This window comes from Citrus sinensis, chromosome 4, assembly GCF_022201045.2.
Source record: "Citrus sinensis cultivar Valencia sweet orange chromosome 4, DVS_A1.0, whole genome shotgun sequence".
Taxonomy (NCBI): Eukaryota; Viridiplantae; Streptophyta; class Magnoliopsida; order Sapindales; family Rutaceae; genus Citrus; species Citrus sinensis.
The window spans coordinates 24,766,194-24,790,076 of NC_068559.1; the positions used below are offsets into that span (position 1 = coordinate 24,766,194).

The 23,883-nt window shown below is 36.3% G+C and overlaps 6 protein-coding genes across 22 annotated transcripts; 4 read left to right on the top strand and 2 right to left on the bottom strand.

Moving 5' to 3' along the window:
* The first annotated feature begins 648 nt into the window (after positions 1-648).
* On the top strand, positions 649-4,036 carry LOC127901908 (F-box/FBD/LRR-repeat protein At5g22660-like). The gene is made up of 4 exons (XM_052440072.1): positions 649-1,004; positions 1,570-2,545; positions 3,301-3,447; positions 3,531-4,036. The coding sequence occupies exons 2-4, from the start codon at positions 2,018-2,020 to the stop codon at positions 3,825-3,827; spliced, it is 972 nt and encodes a 323-aa protein (XP_052296032.1). The 5' UTR covers positions 649-1,004; positions 1,570-2,017; the 3' UTR covers positions 3,828-4,036.
* Positions 4,037-8,705: 4,669 nt separating this feature from the next.
* LOC107177687 (protein FAR1-RELATED SEQUENCE 5-like) lies at positions 8,706-10,196 on the top strand. Its single transcript, XM_015531898.1, has one exon. The coding sequence runs from the start codon at positions 8,706-8,708 to the stop codon at positions 10,194-10,196; it is 1,491 nt and encodes a 496-aa protein (XP_015387384.1).
* Positions 10,197-10,229: 33 nt separating this feature from the next.
* On the top strand, positions 10,230-11,333 carry LOC107177686 (protein FAR1-RELATED SEQUENCE 9-like). The gene has a single exon (XM_015531897.1). It carries the CDS (start codon positions 10,230-10,232, stop codon positions 11,331-11,333), a length of 1,104 nt encoding a protein of 367 aa, XP_015387383.1.
* A 147-nt stretch (positions 11,334-11,480) lies between these two features.
* LOC127901726 (uncharacterized) lies at positions 11,481-12,481 on the bottom strand. Its single transcript, XM_052439126.1, has 2 exons — positions 12,264-12,481; positions 11,481-12,152 (listed from the first exon to the last, which is right to left on the bottom strand). The coding sequence occupies exons 1-2, from the start codon at positions 12,462-12,464 to the stop codon at positions 11,940-11,942; spliced, it is 414 nt and encodes a 137-aa protein (XP_052295086.1). The 5' UTR covers positions 12,465-12,481; the 3' UTR covers positions 11,481-11,939.
* Positions 12,482-12,592: 111 nt separating this feature from the next.
* Positions 12,593-17,097, bottom strand: LOC127901725 (uncharacterized). 15 transcript variants are annotated; one of them, XM_052439114.1, is made up of 10 exons: positions 16,937-17,097; positions 16,640-16,841; positions 15,849-15,971; positions 15,715-15,772; positions 14,921-15,625; positions 14,682-14,819; positions 14,011-14,487; positions 13,696-13,889; positions 13,465-13,549; positions 12,593-13,299 (listed from the first exon to the last, which is right to left on the bottom strand). In XM_052439114.1, exons 2-7 carry the CDS (start codon positions 16,678-16,680, stop codon positions 14,203-14,205), a joined length of 1,350 nt encoding a protein of 449 aa, XP_052295074.1. In that variant the 5' UTR covers positions 16,681-16,841; positions 16,937-17,097; the 3' UTR covers positions 12,593-13,299; positions 13,465-13,549; positions 13,696-13,889; positions 14,011-14,202. The 15 variants fall into 15 exon arrangements, with proteins under 15 accessions (XP_052295074.1, XP_052295072.1, XP_052295079.1 ...); XM_052439112.1 differs by having other exon boundaries at positions 12,593-12,755; positions 12,855-13,299; positions 16,640-17,097; XM_052439119.1 differs by adding an exon at positions 16,381-16,502 and having other exon boundaries at positions 15,849-15,966; positions 16,640-17,097.
* A 2,213-nt stretch (positions 17,098-19,310) lies between these two features.
* Positions 19,311-23,667, top strand: LOC102631268 (pentatricopeptide repeat-containing protein At1g26460, mitochondrial). Of its 3 annotated transcripts, XM_006484127.4 has the most exons (7): positions 19,313-20,072; positions 20,274-20,496; positions 20,599-21,078; positions 21,907-22,113; positions 22,504-22,641; positions 22,745-22,933; positions 23,333-23,667. In XM_006484127.4, the coding sequence occupies exons 1-6, from the start codon at positions 19,465-19,467 to the stop codon at positions 22,928-22,930; spliced, it is 1,842 nt and encodes a 613-aa protein (XP_006484190.1). In that variant the 5' UTR covers positions 19,313-19,464; the 3' UTR covers positions 22,931-22,933; positions 23,333-23,667. The 3 variants fall into 3 exon arrangements, 1 of the variants encoding a protein (XP_006484190.1); XR_008054160.1 differs by lacking the exons at positions 22,745-22,933; positions 23,333-23,667 and adding an exon at positions 22,207-22,324 and having other exon boundaries at positions 19,311-20,072; XR_008054161.1 differs by lacking the exons at positions 22,745-22,933; positions 23,333-23,667 and adding an exon at positions 22,222-22,324 and having other exon boundaries at positions 19,311-20,072.
* Positions 23,668-23,883: the final 216 nt, after the last annotated feature.

Here is a 23,883-nt window from a genome sequence, read left to right on the forward strand (position 1 = left end):
TTTATAATTGTAAGCCTATGGGTAAATTAAAATTATCATTTTATTTGTTAACACTTGTTACTAATGATTTTTTTATTATTTTGCATTATTTAGTTTGATGAAAGCAATAGTTTAAATAATAACTGTATGTGTAAATAATATTAAATAACAAAAATAAAAAATCTAAAAAATGGGCTCAATTTTTATGCCTAACTACTGATTATGTTTATTTATTTTTATTTATTATTTAATTACAAAAGAACAAATATAATATTAAGCTTATGGTTAAATAATATTAACCATAAAAGGACATAATTAGAAAATGGAAAAACTTGTAGTCACATTGCGCACATGCCGAACGAAGTCATCATACTTCCATGGCCCCAGGCAATCTAAAAAATGATATTTGTGTGTCCGGCCGAGTATGGAAGGATCTAAAGTTGACAAGCACTACAAGAGACAAATGAGGCAATGAAAAAGGTTGAACTGAAAGACCATCCAAACGTGCTAAATCCAGAAAGACAAGGGAAGTGAGAAACCGACTGACCTAAACAATGGGCCCACAATATTATTGTTTCAAGCACCGAGTAATTGTCTGAAGCAAATATTTCAATTTCACATGGCAGTTGCCAGTTGCCACAACGGCACAAGGATTCATAACGGATTGAACTCAAGCCGTAATCTCGAGACTGACAATGATCAATATAGTCACACATCCCGGGAATGTACAGCCCAGTGGCCAATAACATAACCACCAAACAAAAGAAGCATTAACTCACTACATAACGACGACAGTTCCCAGTACAAATGCATAACTTTTTTTTGTGTTTTTCTTCCCCATTGTTGCCCCTAACATTACGTTACACAGCTGAACCCTTCTACTTTGACATCAACAGAAGGACGTGGTGGACTTGATTACAGGACACGACGACTTTCCCTTTGCAACTTAACAAATCGACAACACTCCTGCAAATCCACTAGACACCCAACCAGGAAATTCCGCTGCTGGGACGATTGCTTCTTAGGTAAGGATCTTTACTTTCTATCCTTTCGGTGAATTGTTTGGTTCATTCGCGAATGTGCCATATTTGTTTTATTTTCATGACGATAAGTTAGCAATGGTGGATCTTTGTTAATCAGTCTGAACCTAAAGACTGAATGCTTGTGTTGGATATATGTTAGGGAAATTCATCGCGATGCTTACAAAGGATAAGGTTTTAGGATATATCGTTTTAAGTTGGGGAATAATACTAAAAGGATTACCTAATTGGTGCAATGTCTGGACTTTTGGCTGTATTACTTTTTCTCTCTACACCTGATTGTAATTGATTAATCAACGACCTCAATAGATTATATAATTTTCAGGCCGAGTCAATAAAAATTCCATTTGTTCTCAATCTATGCTTGAATGCAATTCATACTGTAACTGCTTAATTAAACCTTTAAATTATTTATAAATGTTAACTATGACCATGTGTGTGCAACTGTTATTTTAACAACCTGCATTGTACATCTAAATAACGTCTGTGTAAATGGTTTGATTTTTGTAGCAAATTATTATGAATTTAAATGTATTTAATGGTCCCACAGGCCAGGGTGAGTTGCCTTCAGGATGAGGAGATCAACTGGTTCGGTTCCGCGGATCAGACGGGGAAGAGTGCTAAAAAAAGTACCCGAAGACAGGATCAGTGCATTGCCTGATTCTGTGCTGTCCAATATCCTAACTTTTCTGCCACTCGAAGATGCAGTGGCCACTTCAAGTCTTTCGCAAAGATGGAGGCATGCATGGACCTCAGTTCGCAACCTCTGCTTCGACGATGGGGGTCCCATGGGGGCTGCTGCCGACAATCCTGACCTGGTGGATGAATTTAACAACTTCATAGAATCAGTGATGGCTGGAACGGACCCCGTATCAATACATACGTTCTCGCTTCGGAGTGTCAACGCTATACGTAGGGATCGGTTTCCTTTGTGGGTATCTCAGGCAATAATGCGGAATGTTCGGGAGATGGAAATCGATATTATCTAATACGCACCCATGCAGTTGCCCGGTTGTGTTTACAGCTCGATGACGCTTGAAGTTCTTCGACTACACACTGCATTTCGCTTTGCAGATCCTCCGGATGGTGTGTGTTTTCCCCAACTGAAGATTCTTCAAATATATATTACCCATCCTGAAAACCGAGTCACAGAGAAGCTGTTTTGTAGTTGCCCTTCACTGACGGAACTCAGTCTGACAGTTTTGATACAACCAGATGATCCTCCAGCGAACTTCATCATTCAGTCGACAACTCTTAACACACTGACGTTTGTGGTTCTCTTCGCCTCGTTGCGAGGGATGTCATACCACCATCGTGCTGTCATTATGGCGCCAAATCTCCAACTAATCCGTATTGTTGATAACATGTTGATGGAATACGAGGTTCATGAGATGCAATCCATCCAGCAAGCAACTTTAGATCTTCAACATTGGGAATCGGATACAGTTGATCCACAACGTGCTCGCAACCTCATCGAGGGTGTCGCGACAACAGCTTGTCTGATCCTTTCCGGTGGCGTTCTTCTGGTACGCATTCTCATACTATACCAGCATCTAATTATTCATCTACAGCACCGGGTAATTTGAGGTTGTAAACTACCATATAAGGGGTAACATTTGCAATGTGACATATTGTATCAATGTAACAACGTGATCGCACACATGCAATTAGTATAAAGTTTAGTTTAAGTTTGGTTTGACATTTAAACTGGGCAAGTAAGTAATTGCATGTAAATGGATTATATAGTAGTTTAAAATGTCATTATTTCCACTGTCAAATTGCGAATGTCAGAAACATGATCCTAAATTTCACCAACAAAAAACAATGGTGGTGGTTGAGTCCTTGCAGGGTAGCAAAACAATTACCACAAAAAGATGATATAAAGGTTTGTGTGCTGTTTGAACTTGGTGAGGTGACATGATTTATAGATTGTTAACGTAGGTTACATATGGATGATGAATGACGACATCTATTGTCATAAATTTATCCGAATGTGATTTGTACATAGTATTATTTTGACAGAGCGGCGCTGCAGAGAGATAGGTAGACAGAGATTGATATACAATTTTTTCATCTGTTATGACTGTTAGGATTTTGTATTGATCATCCGACGGACATCTATTGTTTTGCTTGAACTGTTAAGGAATGTCAGCAAGCCTTGGACAATCGGGCCAAATTTTGCATTTCAACAAAAGGGCTCAAGTTGGTTAATTATTTGTTACTTGAAAGTGACAGTACGTTGTTATTGTTGTTGTTTGTCTAATAACCAATTACACCGCAGGCACTTAAGCGGGCATGCGAAAGGCAGTCCCTGAGTCGGTTTGACAACCTCACCTCTTTGGATGTTGAGGTTCGACGAAGTGGCTGGAAAGGTCTGCATACCATCCTCACTGCCACCTACAACTTGCGTACCTGTATATTAACAAAGGTCAGTAAGACAACAGTCATGTGCAGTCATCAGGAACTGGGTTCAATATGTTAACCATGGGTTTGCCTGTTTTAACTGATCAGGGAGATTGGTTCGACGTAAACGACCACGCACTTGGCTGGCTGGAGACAGAGAATGTGCCCCATTGCTTGAGTGAACGCGTGACAAAAATAAAGATGAAAGCATTTACTGACGGAAAAGATGACGTACGCCTGGTGGAGTACTTCCTGTGGCATAGTAAAGTGTTGGACAAGTTCAGATACCACTGCCACGGAAGTGTTCAAGGCGCCAGATTGCAAACACTCTGCCGTAAAATTCTCAACTTTCGAATACAGTCTCCTACTGTTAACATTCGGGTCACTAGGGAAACACTCAACTAGATGTGTTTGGTGTTATTGGGGCCGATTTATGTCATTGGATTTCGATATGCTGCGGGACTTCCATTGGAGCTGGAATTAATGTGTAATATTTCCATTGGATGAGTTTTCTGTGATATATTTATGTGCTTTTGTAACTGCGATCAAACACATTTGCAACTGCTTTCCTTGAGTTCCCTTGGGCAGACTGATTTATATTATGTAATGACCCATATCCTTTGTTGATGCACCTGAATGATTGATGATAGCTGAAACAGAAAGCCAGTTATGCGACCTGCCCGTTTGGTAATCGCTGCTGTAACGAAAATGTAATATTACTTATTGACAACCTCAAACCGTAACAGTAACTAAGTGTTAAACGTTGTATGTGACTCACGTAAAAATTTTGGAGTGTCCATGAATAGTTGTGGTTTTATAAGGAATAAAAGGAGTTCCAACTCAGGAATGCACAAGCGTAGATGAAACAAAAAATGGGTGGTGTTACAACGTGCAAAATGTTGATGAAGCATTAAACATCCGTTACCAAGTACACATTATAGCAAATGCCATCAAATAATAAGTGGCAAGCAAGTATTAATGTCACGCCTTGGATTAGTAATGCACCACTTGAAGTTAGTCCTCATATTAGGGCACATGACAAGGGTCCGCCTACCGTGTAACAGATTAACAGCACCACTGAATTTTTTCTGTTTTATACAATTACACAACACTACCCTACATTTTAAGGGTCACCCTAAAATGCTACAGTTTATTAAGGGTAATTTTTAAAAACCTCCCCTGAGGTTGGAGGTTGTTGCAAGTACATGGGTTCATATTATTTTATCTGTAAACGATCCCGTACCATAAGTTAAAAAATTTATTGACTAACTGTTGACTTTGAAAAGACAATATTACCCATGTTGATAATAATTTAGCGACTGACACAACTAAAGTACAAGGGCTGAAACGTATGATGCGTAAGGGGAACTGCCTATATTTTTTTGACATTTTCCCCCTTTACAATTCCAAATATTTACAATTTCATAAGTAATTAAAACAAATATTTTAACCAGGATCAAGTTATGATATGTCTTTAACATCTTAAAAAAAGTAAATTTAAAACTTAATATATATATATATATAAATTCCCAATATAACCATTGGTTAGCACATTAATTTAAGGCTCACAAGCGGCACACACACACACAATTTGCATTTCTTCTTCCCCTTTACTCTTAGGCTGTGTTTACTTGCTGGAGTGGGAGTGAGGAGTGTGGATTCCTCCCACTCCAGCGTTTACTTCCTTAAAATAGCCACGGATTGGGAATCCCACTCCGTGGGCCCCACTCATTTTTGGAGTGGGGAGTGGGAGTGGGACTCCCATTGGGGGAGGTGGGAGTGGGAATCCACTCCCACCTCTCCCCTTTTTACCTTTCACTTTTAATTTAATTTAATTTAATTTAATATTTTATAATTAATAAAATAAAATAAAATAATATTTATTTAAATAATAATATTATATTTAACTAAATAATAATTTGCATTGATTCTAAGTTAAAATTATTTTTAAATAATATTATTATATTAATAGAGAATTAATAAATATAATATTATGATATTTATTTTAAAAATAATAGTACTATATTTATTTAATATTAATAATAATAAATAGTTTATTCTAAGAAAATATTAATTTTGTACTAAATAATATTATATTATTATTTTATATAATAATAAATTTAATATAATTATATTAAATAAAATAAAATAAGGTTTCATTTTATATTAAAATTAAAATTAATAATTTATTGTTCATAATTAAGAATATTAATAATTATAATAAATTTACAAATATAATAAAATAAATATTATTCATTAAATATATTTTTTTATTAGTTTTGTAATTAAAAACTATAATTCTTTAAATAAGGATTTATAAGATATTTAAAACTATTTACTCCCAATCCAAGACAAAGTAAACACATAAATTGGATTCTGATATCTATTCCATACTCTCATTCTAGTGTAAGTAAACAACCTACTCCCACTCCCACTCCACACTCCAAATCCTAGGATTCCCACTCCTCATGATTCCCAATCCAATTCAAAAAGTAAACGCTACCTTAATGGATTTTGGAAGCTCAAATAACACAAGCAACTTTTACTGCCCATCCCCATCATTACCCATTCAACATGCATCATGAGCATTTTCCAACAACCTCTATAAACAAAAACATATTTGAAATAGACCTACACATGAATGGGTCCGCCTAACGTGCAACAGTTGCACGGTATCCCATTTTTTGTCTTTTTTCAACTCAGCCAATGGATCAACGGTTAAAGTGTTCAACGGCCAGGATGTGTTCAATTGGCTATTAACACTTAAGTCCCTACTGTTTATTACAAAATCATAAAAGTTAAAAGTTTTTAAATATTTACTTACATAATTTCTGTTGTTTTAAATTTTTTAAAGTTTGATCCATTGACTTAATTTGATCATAAAAATAATTGATGGTGTAAATATAATAATGTAATATCACATACAATTTTTAAACATATGAAAATTTGATAAATGTAAATAATATTTTTTGATAAATAATATATATTTAATGTAAAATAAATAAATTGAATATGTTTTAAGAATATAGGTTATTAACCTTGATACTTTAGAAAATTATAAAATAAAAAGGTGAAATTTCAAAATAAGAAACATGTAAAAAGTCTTAGGTTGTAAAATTTTATTATTTTAATATTACAAAACTTTACTCTTTTATTACATTTTTGTTTTTAGCATTAGTTGACATGTTAGTTTATTTATACATACAATATGTTAATTGACCTATAAAATATCAATATATATATAGCCCAACAAAGTTATAGAAAGATAAATAAAGAATAACATAAAAGGAAGTTAGTTTATTTTTTTAAGAATATTTCAAAAGCATTTGAGCTTCATATTTGTTGAGAATTATCATTTTTTTAAGATATTTGAGCTTGTGAATCTTGTTGTAATGATAATTTATTATTTATTCTTGATTAAAAATAATTGAATAGTAAATTTATTGATTTCCAAATGCTCTTTCAAATATAGGGTAGTTGGTTAATTTTTATTGTATTAGCCTAAACTTTGTGATGATAGCTAATCAACCATTGTAAAAGATCTACCACGATTATTTTTACTTTCTCTACATCCCTCTAGACCATCATCAATAAAAAAGTTAAAGGTCCGTTTGGCACACTATATTATGTTATATTATATTATATTATGTAATGCACATGTATTATATTATATTATATTACATTAGCAGTATATTATAATAATTATAATAAAATTATACAACATTTGGTAATTGGTATTATCCTGTACTGCATTAATTTTGTACTAAAATTAAACTAAAATTATTTAAATTTATTATTAATTATATTAAATTATTATTTGCATAATTATTTTTACATAAATATAATATGATATAATAAAATAATATTATAGTATAATTTATTTTTTTATTTTTATTATAATTAATAAAAATAAAAAAAATAATTAAAATATATGTAATGCTTAATTAAGGCAAAATAATAATAATGACAGTGGTATTATTTAATAGTCAAAACAAAAAAAAATTATAAAGTTTAATGATGATGACGACGACGACGACAACATTAATATAAATATAATAATTAGAATAATAAGATTAATAAATTTATTAATATTAATAAAATAATAATTCAATAATAATTCAGTAATAAATTTAATATATTTTAAAAATAGTGACGGTAATAAAATTAATAAATAATAATAATAATGATAACTGATAAAGCAATCATAACAATTAAAATAATAAATTTTAATAATAATAATAATGACATTAATAAATAATAATAATAACAGTTAAAAAAATTTCAAAAGTCATTTTATAATTTTATCCAGAGAAAAGGACCTATACTACCCTAAATTTATAACTTATAGTATCTATTCAGTTTTCTTATAAATATAGGGTAGTGTAGTGTAATTGTTGGAAAAAGACAAAATTCCGTGGTACCCTGTAACTGTTGCACGGTAGGCAGACCCCACATGAATTAGTGAGTTGTCAAATGTAAAAAAATTTAAGAAATACAAACTTTTACTATCAATCCCCGTCATTACCCATTCAAAATGTTTCGTTACCGTTTTCCGGCAAGCGCCATACACAAAATCACAGCGAATTGACTGAGAAAAACCAGAAAATTTATTAGAAAAATACTAGCATAATTTTGATAAATTTGCACATATGTAATTTTTTTTTTAATATTGTAAGGAAAGATAAAAAACTTGATCATGGTGAACATAATTGTTTTATTTACTTATAAAATTGTGAATATTTGTACTTGTAAAGGACGAAAATGTTAATAAAGTCAGTGATTTACGCATCATAAGCTTCAGCCCTTGTACTTTAGTTGTGTCAGTCTATAAATTATTATTACGGGTAATATTGTCTTATCAAAGTGAACAGTTAGTCAATAAAAATAAAAACCCCAGATAAATTATGGTACGGGGTCTTTTAAAATTAAAATAAGTTTCCCCATCTACTAGCAACATCCTCAAACCTCAGGGGAAGTTTATAAAAATAACCCAGTTTATTATTTTCTTCGGGAATGATATCACGTGTCTTAGTGGCCAAGGGACGGGGCTGAACTGCTGGGCTGCGGTAAGTGAAGGGCTCTCTCGCGTTTTAAAAATCCTTGCACGCGGGAAAAGACACCAACTTGAAGCTTCTTTGTGCCGCCTACCCTATTGAAAGAAGTTTCGTAGAAGGTACTGAAAGCAGAAGAATAAACTTGCGGACAAAACATATTTTAACAGAGGAAGAAAATATCTCAACCACCTGAAATTTGACGTTATCTGATGGTGAACTTATGACCACAATGACTGATTCAGACGAAGGATTGTATGACGGAGATGATATGCAGTACCAGATTAATGTAACTTCCGACGATGAACGCAGCTCAGATGCATCAGCTCACAATGAAGTGGAGACAGACAATGAAGGGGCAGGAATGGTGGCTGAACCGCAGTTGAACATCGAAGGCGACAACCGTGGAGGAAGTGGTCAGTTGGAGAACGATACTCAACAACAGCAGTGTACTGAAGATTGTAGTGAGGCTGAGAGTGCGCTTCCGGAAATGTTAGCAAAAGAATTCGCAAGTGAAGAGGAGGCTGGCATATGCTACCAAGAATATGCAAGGACAGTTGGCTTCGGCATTCGGAAACACAATAAACGCAGAAATGTGAAGGGGAATATCACTGGCAGAACGTGGGTTTGCAGCCGACAGGGATTCAGGGCTGCAAAGCACATGGAAAACAGATGCAGAGGGCGAGAAGCCAAGGCTGTTACAAGGACGGGATGTAGAGCACAATTTCGAGTTATTTACAATGAAGATACTGGCCGATGGGCGTGTAGTTTTCTTCAACGCGTCCACAATCACAACTTAACACCGCCTCAGCTAGTGCACCACATTAGGTCTCACAGAGGAGTGACGGGTCCCGACTTGTCAGCAGCTTTATCATTACATAAAGTGGGCGTGAAGCCATCTCAAATTCACGAGTTTATGGTTGACAGATCAGGAGGTTACGACAAGGTTGGGTATAATAGGAGGGATGTTGAAAATAGGCTGGCTGCCACGAGGCATGCATCGTTGAAAGAATCAGACGCTGAGACATGCCTATCATATCTCGATGGAAGAAAAAGCTCGGATCCGTCATTCTTTTATGACTTCACAATCACTAGTTCCAATCGACTTGGGGACTTGTTTTGGTGCGATGGCGGATCATGCGCAGATTATGCATTATTTGGTGATGTTATTGCATTCGATGCAACTTACAAGACCAATGCATATCGGAAGCCTCTCGTGGTTATTTTGGGGATAAATCACCATCGGCGAACAATTGTATTCGGGTTTGCTCTGTTGTCAGATGAGACAGAACACACGTACACATGGTTGTTAGAGACATTGATGACAGCAATGAACAACAAGCATCCGAGGACAGTTGTAACCGACGGGGACAAAGCAATGCGAAATGCAATAAGCAAGACATTTCCAGAAGCTTCACACAGGTTGTGTTGCTGGCATTTGGTCCGAAATGCTCAAACAAATATTCAAAACCCTGAATTTACAACGGAATTCCGCCGCTGCATGATGAACGCTTACACAAAAGAAGAATTTGACCGAAAATGGAAATTGATGGTGGATAACCATAATGTTGCCGCAAATGAATGGGTTGTTAAGATGTTTGAAGATAGACATATGTGGGCTGAGGCTTATTTGCGTGGAAAGTTTTTTGGGGGAATGCGAAGCACTCAAAGGTCAGAAGGAATGAATGCGTATCTAAACCATTACGTGAATAGAAGGCTCTGATTGATAGAATTTGTTAAACATATGGACCGACTAATGGATCGACAAAGGGAAGCAGAGGGGAAGGATGACTTTAACAGTTCTGATGGACGTCCTGTTTTGGTTACACATTTAAAGATGTATGAGCAGCAAGCAGCTGAAAAGTTCACAAGGGCCATGTTTCGCCTCGTACGAGAAGAAATCGACAAGGAAGCGTTGTTAACTGCAGAAATGTGTGACCAGGATATAATGTCAACAACGTACAGGGTTAGGCGGTTTGGATCGGTTGGAAAAGAGGTGAAAGTAGTGATTAATGAGACCAGCAAAACCTTATCCTGCACCTGCAAGTTGCTTGAGACAATTGGAATTCCATGCTCGCATTCATTTGTTGTGTGCAAGGCTCAGAATATGACAGAAATTCCAAGTTCGATGATTCTTTCTCGATGGAGTAAAGCTGCAAAGATAAAAGCTCACACTTCGTCCGATATAAGTTATAATAAATCACATTACATGACGGAGCTGGCTCGTATTGGCCAAATATATGCAGCATGTCGAAGTTTGCTAAGATTCGCTGGATCAAGTTTGGCCGCATACAATGTGGCAATTACAGATATTCACCAGTTGACTTTGAAGTTGCAGGCAATGTCTCACACCGAAGAACCAGCAAGGCAACCTTTAGCGAGGAGAGACACAGTAGTACAAGATCCGGAAGTTGTTCTTACCAAAGGTTCAGTTAAAAAAACGAAGATGGGACAACCACAACAACGAAAATGTAGCAGATGTGGTCAGCGAGGGCACAATGTTAGAAAGTGCAAAAAACGAGGAGGGACAAGACAGCAGCTGGATGACTGTTCAAGCCATTGCATGCAATTTTTTTGTGGTAGTAATGTAATGGGACCAAATGCGACAGACGCAGCAGACACAAACCAGGCGCCGCAACAACCCACACGATACCTTAACGTTATGTCGCGGCAGCAAATAGGAGAAAATGGTAGACAATTTTCTCCTACATCAGAGTCATGGTTCCAGCAATTTTCAGCCAGTACAGCAAGTCAATCAACCGACCCAACTCTAAACACAAGTGCCTTTGCAAGTGTATCCAACTGCATTGCAACCTCATCTTCTACACCAACTAACTACGCCCACATTTGGAATCTGTAAAAGAATATTGGCGCTACTCCAAAAAGATCTAGAGGTTGGGGATTTAATACAACTATTTTTTTGCTCCCACTGTATCCGTTAATTTTGCAACAAAAAAAAGAATATTTAAGAGGCAGTTGAGAAACAATTTTTATACCTATGCCAAGCTTAAATAAGCACAACTTGCGTAACTTCATTCAATCCCTCGTTGAGTTCAATTACTACATAAAGCATCTTCCTCAGGACTACAACATAAAATGAATATTTCAGTAACTTGGCCAGGCCAAAGTATCAGTATCATATAATATGCAGAATTCAGAGAAGATGTTATTTCAGCTAACAGCATGTACTGATATAATACTCCAGGAACAGCCATCTTGACAAATTAAAAATTGACGGCAATGTAAACTCATAAATGATTAAGTTCAGTAGTGAGACACTGCGACATCCACGATGGAAACTTTATTGTTATATGCCAGCAACAAAACATAAGTTGTTTATCACTCACAATTGTCAGTGGTTGATTGTGCTTTTTGGAATGATGAACTGCAACTGTCAAACCCAGTAATTTTTTCTTTTCGGAAAGCATGGATGCACTTATACAATAGAACGTCAAATCAAATGCAGCTAATGGCGACGACCATGCCCCATTTGGCTCGCACTCCGAAGCTGTCGTACGCGCTTCTTTTCAATCGCTTCATAAATTGAATGGGCTTCATCGTCAACACGCGATCGATGCTTCTCAGCCTTCAAACGAACATTGTCCTTCAAACAGTTGAAACTGTATGTCATGAGATCTATCAGAATGCGTGCCCTCTCACTATCTGAATCAAACTTTATCTGAATGAAATGAACAAACACAATAAGTACAAGGCAGCAAAAATTGAATGGATACATAATTAATATTAACGGCCTGGGTTATAGCATTGAACAGTTAAAAATGTTACGCACCTCTGCCTCCGAAAGGCATGACCACATTTTATGTCTCTCCATCATCAACATAACATATAGTGCACAATCAGATTCGTTACGTATACTGGCCTGCCTGGTACAAAGCTGGATTACGAACTCGCTCATGTTTAACCTTCCCGATAAACAATTTGAGCCACAATGTTGCAACGCCATCTCAATGAATTGTAGCTGCAGGAACATCCGTCAATCGATAGATTGCAGTAATAACAATAGTAATATTTGACACTTCATTTTAAAACAAAGGAGGATTATTTACAACAACAATGGTTCATTTATAAGTAATTTTTTTTGGCAACAAAGTACACTCGATTGGCATCTACATTGGTAACTCACCGCTCGTTTGCATTCAACAACGAACATTTGTGACTTCATTGCAGTGGGCAGTGGATCCCATATCTCCACCCGCATTTCGTATATTAATACAACCAATAAGTACCAGTGTGTAAAACCATGGTTCACCGGGACAAAAATCTATTGATGATTGCAATACCAGGGTGAAATAAACTGACAGATAACATCAAAATTAACTAAAAACGAGGTTTGCTGATTGCTTAAGTAAAAAATGCTTACTTGCTTACACGAACCAATATTCGCCAGGTATAAATCACCACTGATAAATTGTTTAATACCAAAAGTAAGGTCTGTGGGGTCCCCACTGATGTTATCGTGCAACTGTACAGTTTATAGAACATCAACGCTATCACAGCCGAAACTAAAATTATAGGCAATGGAAATAGTGGGTTGCCAAACTTGAATAACAAATATTTGTAATGCTCTAGTTAAATGTAATTACAAGAACAATATCTCAACTTACATGCATAGTAAACAGATGCACCATATTGAATGAACACACGAAATTTTATGTTAAACTGTCCCTTAGGGGATAAAATTTTAATATTGCAATATAACACAAAGTCCTTATAGCAGAATACGCTGGCAGAAAAAGGCTGAAATTACTGTTTCCCACGTTTACACTCGCATTCGCAGATAACAATTCTGAGACAGCAGAAACAATCTGAAAAGTACGAGTATTAACACTTGCATGTAAGGGGTATTCACTTCATTCAACATATAAACAAATAACAAAAACGTCAAGCCCCATTAAATTCCAAGAGCAATCATTATAAAATGTGTATGTATTATTCATACAAGTACAGCACTTGACAGAAGGTGGTTGTACCTTCACATTGATTGTACTTCTAGGAGAGAGAGACATAATATCATGTCTGCTGATGCAATTGAAGTTCGTCTTAAAAACTATTTCCCTGCAACGGAAAATCTATCATGCAGACATTTTTGCCATAATTATTGATTTCCTACAATTAAGTCCGTTTATTCGAAGCTCAAACACAATCAAGTAACTTTTTATATGAATGCCAGTACTAATTCAACGACATAAGTAATACGTTACCCCTTATTCAAATTTTCATCCATGCAGAAGTTAATCAACATCTCGTCATCAGTACTCAAAGGTCTTTGCATCACATATGGTCCAACCCGATAACGTGCTCTGCCAGCACCTATCTGATTAAGTGGTGACTTTGGATGGACTACATTCCCAGTCTTTTTATTCGGTTCTGAACACTTCTGCACCACAGCAGGCTCCTGCAACATATTTTCCTCATAATAATTACAAAATTATAAAACATAAATTACATTCGGTTAACCAAAAACAACTAAAAGAAGATGCAAATTTCAGATTTAACTTTTATTAGTTACAGATAACCTCAATCCTTATGTTACTATGCAAGCTTTCACTGCATGGTGGGGACGTCTGAGTCTCCATGACAAAATCTGCTACATCAATTAAATCCATATGTTGTGCATCTTCACAAACATCTTTTTCCTTGATTTCATTATTCTGGTACATACTGCCACTTGCTGCACTTTTGTACAATTGCTTACTCTCACAGTTGGTTCAAACTCCCTCTCCTTTGGTTGCATCACTCCAGTCCTTCCCCTTATCGTTATTGCCATGGTTACTGCGGCACGATCCATCCGTCTTTAAATTTTCAACATATCCTGATGGCCTACTTGATATCACTACTGCCTTATCCAATTGACTAACTGACTTTATTTTCGTCATTCCCGGGGCTGTTGTCATCTGTCTAACATCCGAGTCTCTAAAATCTTCTTCCACAGCCATACTGCATCCATCTGACCTTGAGTTCGCCTTTATTACAGATGCAGCACAGACTCGTATCTAGTAAAACAATTTTACAAGTACGAAGTTATAAGTAAAGTGCTGAACCAAATATATATGTAACATCCAACTACAATAAATGTAAAGCAAGGACATATTGAAAAGCAGTATTCATGGATCGCACGTTTTTCATTGTAAGCATATTATTTGCTTTCATAGAATCCCACAAATTTACAATTCCTTTTTCAGATTACCTCATCGCTACTATAACCACCTTTATTCTCTATCCATTTCATCAACCGCTTTATCTCATCTACGTTCCACAAGGCCAGGGGACACATAGACCTGTCTCTTTGTACTTTTCCATACACTATAGAATTAAAATAAAGCATCTGGAATAAACAAAAACAACAATGCAAATTATAGTCAGTTACTCAACTGAACAAAGTGAAGGAAAATATTGACACTATATCATTCCAAGATGCGATATCACCTCTAAGTACAAAAGACAGCCGCCTATGTATGCCAATTTCTCTTCCTTGTACCTAGTAATGCCTTCAAGAAATTTATGAAAACAAAATGTGGCCCAATTCCTCTTCTGGATACAGTTCACATCTTTCAAAGAAAATAAGAAATTACAACTTATGTGTACTCCACCAGGGGGACATAGAACAGTATATAGAGTAAACAACATAAATGTGACTTTGAACCTATCATCGGCTGCCGTCGAATTACTCAACATTTCTGCCAATTTCTTGATGTTGATTCCTGTAGATGATGCACTGAACATCTTTACATATGATTCAACTTCTTTGATGTCACCCTGTAATCTTAAAGGCATGCCCCCATCTATTAATCCCATGACATGACCAAAGCTATTAGCACTGAGCTCTACCTCATTACCATTCAAAACTACAACGCGCCTACATACATCAATCCTATCTACCAACCAACCACAAAGCTTCCTTTTCAGCCTACCACTATTCAACTCAAGCACGCTCCCCATACCCATTTCACATACAGCTGCTCTTTGTTCATCAGATAGATTTGTAACAGCTGCTGCCAATCTGTCTGGTGCACATCGTGTAAAATATGTGTTAGTTGCTTCCCCTTTGACTGCTTGTTCGACTCGGACTTTGTACTTCCATTTCATCTTTGGTGGTAAATTTTTAAATGACGTCGCAATTTCCCTTCGAACCTGCAGTTAATAGAAACACACAGACATACACCTTATTGCCAATTAAAAAGGTGTTGCGGTACACTAAATTTTATTTCCATTTAACGCACCTCTCTTGTAATGCTGGTGTTTGCATCTGTTGCCTTCATTTTACGCACAGTTGCACCACTGAAAGTAACTCAAATCATTTCCAATCCACTCGTCATTGATAAAATTTAGTTATTTGGATAGTAAACATACTTACAAATAGCTGATGAATCCATAATGGGTATTACGTTCTATTGTTCGATTGCCTTCCATATCTTCGTTCAAGCTGTTTACGTCCCTACATTTTCGCTTGCGAACCTCCCCTACCTTCATTGCTGCACTGAAATTATAAATGAGTGCTTCTAACGAACTGCACCATTCTGATTTTACAGAATTTAATTACAGGGTATGTGTAAAACCACAACAATAAGATCACAGTCTATAAACAGACTTATCTGTAACAACCATGCCACCGTCTACAATGTTAATCAATCATTTTCATAGACTCATTTCGAGGGGCTTCACACATTAAATGCCCATCAACATTCTTGATTTTCTAAGAAACACATTCATGCTAATTGATTCCAACAATCAAACTAACAATTGAACACTAACATCTCATCCATACATTATTGGTGACCAGAAGATAAAACAAAGTTAACAATTTCATTATAAGAACATGCCATAAATGTATGTCCTCATCAATTACCCATATAACTAATTGATACTTACAAAAGATATTTACTTACTAACAAATTTCAATTCATCGTCGAACACTTTTAAGTCCCTCTTGTGCCTTCAAACCGGCAATTAGTGCAGTGAGATTCCTCAAATCAGTCCTCCCTAGTAACATCACATTCTTTGACGACCCCTGTTTACATACTTAATCGAAAATTTTCCCCATTACCACTCGTTTACTGAACTCTTCCACCAACTATTCAACTAACCCTAAAAACGTCTTTTATAAATATTCCAACTAAAACAAATTGCAAGTTTATATCGAATTACCTACTACGTTGGATCATTCGATATGCCCACACTTTCAGCATCAGAAATTCCTTCGAATGCACATGCCGGGAATTTTTTTTTTTTATTTCACCATCGCCTCCCTACAACTGCGCGGACATATTCATGTACACATCAACCGTTTGCTAATATTCCACCAATAATTGCGATCCAGGAATACCAATTTCGTGTGTTCACTTTTTGTCTACAGATTGATTTTCAAATGAAATCGCTGAAACGGTATGTCGTAGATCAAAGATCCTGAAATGCACGCTCACTATTAGATGGTATTACACTCACCCAAAACCGGCTACAAAGGTTGTCAGTTCTCGCGGCCTTTCTCCAATAATTAATTTAAACCGTTGGATTGAACGAGTAACCATCCAATGGCTTCACAGAATAAAGACAAAAAACTGTGGCACCGTGTCACTGTGGCACCACAGGATGACCCTTCGTTTTGATTTAAAATTTAAAAAGCCGATAACCAAATTGCGCTGTTGAAACTTAAGAGGAAGGAAATATGTAGTGATTCGTTTATCGTTTAAGAGCACGAGCTTGTATGGTGTTTTCATGCTTTCGTTTATCAACTAAGAATGGAATTGGGCCGAGCTCGATTGTTTGTTAATGGCTTGTTCACAAGCTCTCATGATAAAAGTTAATGGTCTACATTTACAGAGGCTCCGAAATGTCAGGCTCGAGAACCCTAAATGCACTCAGTTTTATTTCTTAAGACACTTCCGCTCTTGAGGATTCTGGATATACCCACTTTATGACTTAAAAAACCAAAAAAAAAAAAACGGTAGTACTAAAAAACTGAAAATAGCAAGGTGTGTGTTTGGTAATGTAATTTTAATTGGTGCTTTTTTGCCCTTGTTTTAGGGAAAGAAAAAATGATGTTCTTAATATGATTTTTTTAAATGAAAACTTATTTGGTAATTTGTTTCAAAATATTGGTTGTCTGTTTCAGTTTATTTATATATTTTGGTATTATAATTTTAAATCAAAATGTAATCAATTTCATATAGTAATAATATATTTTCACCATGAAATCCCTCTCATTATTTATTGGGTTTTAAAATATAAAAAAATGCAAAAAAAAACTGAAATAATAAAAGTAGCATTAATTAACATATAAAATGATTGAACCGCAATTATATTTATCATAGCCAATTAAGTAGTTCATTTGTGCATAATTATAATTTTACAACCCAACACATAAAGAATAAAAGAGTCAAGTACAAAATATTTGCATAAAAGCAAGCCCAAATATTTACATCTACCTGTTTAACATGAAGATCATAATTATCGGCCATCGTCACCTATAAATAAATAATAAAAAAATTGACATGCACATTTCACACATTATAAATTAAAATAAATCAATTTAAAATAAAACACCAGTCGATAAAAAAGCACCAATTGTTACTAGATAAAAATTAGGAGAAAAAATAAAAGAGAGATTTTTTTATTATTATATGTTGATATAACAAAACTTTATGTAAATTTTTAACCAACAATTAAAACAAAAACAAAACCGCACATGTAAATTTGGCTGCGAGCAATAAGAGAAAAAGAGATATTGTTTACCTGAAAGAGTTCAGATTTGCTTGCCTATTGGTGGAGTAAAAACAATAGTGTTAAGTACATAAAAGCACTAGGTCGGCCATGCTACTATTTCCGCCCCAGCACGGATCGCTCAGCCAAAGTGATATGAGCAAAACACGTGGGCTAACATGAGCCGACCAGAGATGAATACAACCAGGGAAACATACCGACCAGAGGTATATACCGAGCCGGCATCATCCCCAGAGAAGCGGGAACACGATCCCACAGAACCGCGGTAGTTGCGCTTTTCCCAGAACCGTTGAAGGACACGCGAGATCCACGTTTGCCCACAATGTAACAGTTAGAGTCCCATGAGGGGCTGCCACTACCCGAAAAAGGTGGGATGAATGGCAAACGGAAACGTGGGTACAACGGCTATAAAAGAAGAAGAAATCGATGAAGAAGGATATAGAAAAAAAGAGAGAGGGAAAACACTGCCAAATTGCAACCAGGTCATTTCCTTACAAATTTTTAATAAACTCCTGGAATCCAAATTACATTGTTTTCCCGTAAACACATTGTGCTAACTTAGGCATCGGAGGATTTACGCCGGCAAAACCACCGGTGTCTCTGATCCATTTTTAGTGAGTGCAGGTCTATTGAGAGAAAGGAGGACGATTCCAATCCCAGTGAACGAGCAACAATAGATAACACAAACGTTGGTGAAAGAATCTGGTCGGTCAAGAGGCGAGCAGATTTCAGCATCAACAAATAGTGAAGGAGTTAATAAGGCAACCGTGAGCCTTGACAAAGTATAACATATCACTCTTTTTTTTTTTTTAATTCAAGGTTTTCATTTGTTCTTTTAGTTTAGAGAGAACACAAAAATCGAAGAATGAAAATAATTTTTCAGAATTTTTGGTTACAGTTATTAATCAAGCTAACGAACCATGCTTTCCTCTTTTGAAAAACACACAAAAGCCCAGCGACGAATATTACCGAACGCACCCTAACAGTCTCTGACATAATAATAATTGGGTCCACAACTTCTTGCAACATCACAAATATAGCGCATTTTGAAATTTATTTTTTATACAGGCCCTGCATTTAAAGATTAGAAGAAACCCGATGTCATTTCCCAAGACCCGCTATCCAGCATCCAGGTAACATCTTTCACATGAAACCTCAACTCCTCAAGCCGCTTGCGGAACAAAACCCTAAACGGAAGCTCTACTATTAGTGTTACTGCTTTCACTGCACTGGCTTGGAACCCACTTGAGTGAATGGCATCTCAAATGGCGATCTTCACTCGAACAAAAACCCTTTTCGCTAAAACCCTAAACCCTAATCTCAAATCCCTCTCAATCTCCACCTTCACTTTCCTCTCCCAAGAACCCCAGCTCGCCGAGTCAACTCCGACTACACCTCTCCCGCCAAATCCTGCCACCGGCAGCCCAGTTTACAGTGAGAACTGGCGGAACCAGGCACCCAACTCGGAAACCTTGGCTCAGTCGTTGATCCCTCTTGGGCTCCTCAAGAATGCCTCAACCCAACGCGTTCAGGCGATATCACAAACAATTGATGCGCAGACTTTAATGGATCTTTTTGCGAACTGGATGACGAGTAAGAGATGGTCTGATATGAAGGAAATGTTTGAGTATTGGATTCGAAGTCTTGATGTGCATGGGAAGCCTAATAAGCCTGATGTTGGTTTGTATAATCATTATATAAGGGCTAATTTCATGTTGGAGGCCTCTACTGCTGAATTGATTGATTTAGTTGCACAAACGGAGGATTTTGCCATTGTCCCCAATACTGCGTCTTATAATTTGGTCCTCAAGGCCATGCATCAGGCCGGAGAGTCCGAGGCTGCTCAGAAGTGGCTCGAACGGTCAGTTTTCTCTTCAGATTAAATGCGTTTTGCATACTATGGTACTTATAATAATAATAATGCACATGTGTTTTGACTGGTTTGGGCCTCTAGCTTTTCCTTTTGGTTTCTGATGTCGTCTCACACCATCGAGTACACAGGCGAGTGCTTAGATGTTAGTTTTACTATGTAATGCATTATCCTTGACTTTATTTTAACCAGGATGCTCCAAGGAGGGAAGGATTCCCTGCCTGATGATGAGACATATGACTTACTTATCAGCCTGCTGTTCTCAAAGGGCGAGATTGATTCTGCCTTGAAATATATAGACATGGCTTTGAAATCTGGTTATATGCTGTCTATGAATGTGTTTACTGAATGTGTGCGGGGCTGTGTTGATGAGCGAAGGCCAGATGCGTTGGTATCCATTATTAAGAAGTGCAAGGTACATGATTGAATTCTTTCATACATGAGCCATTCCATGAAGGGAGGTCTACTGTTTGATAAGTATTTGTTTAAGTGACTTTGTTCCTATGCGTATTACCAGACAATGGATCAAAATAAAGCTCTTTGTCCTACCTGGAACTTGTGCATCATTATTGCAGAAGTTGCAGTTCAGGAAGATAACAGTGAGTTAGCATTTTATGCCCTGGAATTCTTGGCCAGATGGATGGCGCGTGGTGAGAATGCAAGGCCTCCTGTTCTGCTTTCTGCAGATGAAGGACTGGTCGTGTCAGTGCTTGGAACTGCAGGTAGGACCTTCAATCAAAAACTATTGGATGCATCATGGGCGGTCCTACGGCGCTCTTTGAGACAAAAGAGGGTCCCTAAACCTGAATCTTATCTGGGAAAAATATATGCACATGCATCAATGGGAGATCTACAAAGGGCTTTTATCACCCTGAATGAATTTGAGACTGCCTATGGCGATTCCATCATAGACATGGAAGAAATATTTTCTCCCTTTACCTCTTTATATCCATTGGTTGTGGCCTGCTCCAGAAAGGGTTTTGAAACATTGGATTCGGTATGTCTTTAATACTTCGGCATCTTCAATCAGATTGTATCATGTCTACCTTTTAGCGAATCATCTATTAGTTAAGATTATTTATCATCCAACTATTTCTGATTTGAATAGATAAGTTTGAGAGGTATCACGCCTGTCTTTCCCAATTATATATATATAGAAATATGTCATTTTTTCTATTACTATTATCCAATGGAGTCTTGTAAAATAAAGTTCAAAGCACCTACATGCACATTATTGTTAAACAAAATTTGTTATTTTGAGCTAATGTGATGGATATGCAACGAGCACTTATACATATCATCACTATTAATATCCTCTTTCTGTCTTGTTATGGGCTATTTGGAAAATGGAGGTGTTATTCTACAGCTTCTTTCTTTTTCTTTTTCCTTTTTGTTTATTTGGGCCATCTGTGCATCAAGGTTTGGTCATGGTTAGCATCCTACAAACCTTTGTTTGCTTATATCAGCATCTGGCATTGCCATGATGATAACTCTTCATGATAAATAATAATAACTAGAATATAGCTTGCGGGTTCCTAAGGAAAAAGGAATACTGAAATTGCAGTCTTTTATGCTGACTATGATTCAATGTGTAATTTTTAATGAAAAGTTATAATAATTTAATTTATATTTTTTATTAGCAAACTTATTGTTGTAGATCAAGTTTTATATATTTCATGTGGTAATATTGCATGTTTAATATTCTTCTGGAAGAGAAATTGCACATACAGTTTGTGGTAATTATGTAGTTAGGTTCAGAATATCTTTCATCAATTTAACATACAAATGTGGGTTGTTGCTAATTCTATATCAAATATTGTTCCAGGTGTATTTTCAACTTGAGAATCTGAGCCGCGCAGAGCCTCCTTACAAATCCGTTGCTGCTATCAATTGTGTAATTTTAGGTTGTGCAAATATTTGGGACCTTGACCGTGCCTACCAAACCTTTGAGGCAATGGGTTCTTCTTTTGGGTTGACCCCTGATATTCACTCCTACAATGCTCTAATATATGCATTTGGGAAGCTCAAAAAGGTGCATACTTGGATCTCCATATTGCTCTCCATTTGACAAACACACACATGTTTTGCATGCTTAGATATATGATCACAATCGTGTATCATCCAGTGTTGCTGCCTGCAGATGTATTGTGGAGCTTGGTGAGAATGCATGTTACGGCTATCCCTGCATTCTTACCCCACCCGAGCGAATAAATTCACAGCCAGGAGACTTGTGCTGTTGAAGGGTGTTTTGTTTATTTATTTTTTCTAATAATAGTAAAACCTCTATTCAGGATAGGTGCTAATAATCTGCATAAGCATTACATGCACACATAAACTGCTTATGCATCACATGATTAAACTAATTTGCATGTTTGGTATGTTGATTCTTATTTTGAAAGTTCATGAACTTCTCCTGTGGCAGACATTTGAAGCCTCAAGGGTGTTTGAGCATTTAGTAAGTTTGGGTGTCAAACCCAATGCAATGTCATATTCTTTGCTTGTTGACGCCCATCTTACCAACCGAGATCAAAAGGCTGCTCTCTCTGTAATTGATGAGATGGTGAGTTCCTTTTTTGCTTATGAGTGATTGAGTGATTTGTGTTTCTTTTAATTGATTTATAGCTGCAAAAATTTAATACCTGCATTACTGGACCTGTTTTCAGGTAAATGCTGGATTTGCACCCTCTAAAGAAACTCTTAAAAAGGTCAGAAGGCGTTGTGTGCGAGAGATGGATGAGGAAAGTAATGACCGGGTGGAAGCCCTGGCTAAAAAGTTTGATATTCGAATGAACACAGAGAATCGCAAGAACATCCTGTTTAATCTTGAGTACAGCGCTAGTTATGCATGATCGGTAAGTTCTGATGCATGGTAAAGTACATGAATCTCAAGAAAGCTGGGTGGAAAGCACCTCATTTTGCCTAGATGATTAATTTTAGCTGACTTCATATTACTTTATTTCTATATATTTCTTAGACTAACTAATTTAAAATTTTGATGCTGAAGTACCTCTTACTTGTTTGTTTGAATGTTTTGTTGAACATATCTTGTTTTCATGTTTGTACGTTCTCCAGTCTCCCTAGATTCAGGAACTTTGTTATATGTAGTGTTGTGATTATGCTCAACATACAACTGTCAATCACTGCAGTCAAACAAAACTAATGAAAGATTCTTAGTTATCATAATTCTTGTATTTTGGATAATGTTGAACCAATCAGGCTTTATTTATATTTGGTGTTTCTTGTTTTTACAGTGCTTGCTTCTTATTAGACTTGGAGATCTCAGTGCTGATTGATGACAGGGTTGGCCGAGTTCACATATTTCCAGCTTTAGTTTCATATGAGCCTTCTCCTGTGTTTGTAAATTATCTTACACTTCTGCGATTTTGAGTATTTGACACAATTAAGGGTTAGCCATATTTTTATTCTCATTTTTCTTTTTTCTTTCTATTTTTCATTCTTTTGTGCTTTTTGAGCTAATCCAGAAGGGCAGCAAAATGTTGATCCAATAGATATCAAATGTTGACCAATAAGTGTTGTACCATTTCAGATAATTTAAGTTATTTGCAGCAGATAATGTTCTCTCCGCTGTTTCAGCCTTTGTTATTGTTTTTGTTGTTCTGCCACTAGCCTGTTTATTTAGCTAGATTGGCAGGGTGGAACAATACTATAGTCGAATGGGTTATCTATTTGAGGTTTGGGAACTAGATGTCAGAGACGCCTTTGTGTGCCTGAATGGAATTTTGTAAACCGTCAAAAAAGTTGTCACAGGCGAGAAATACCAAACTGAAAATTGAGAATGGAA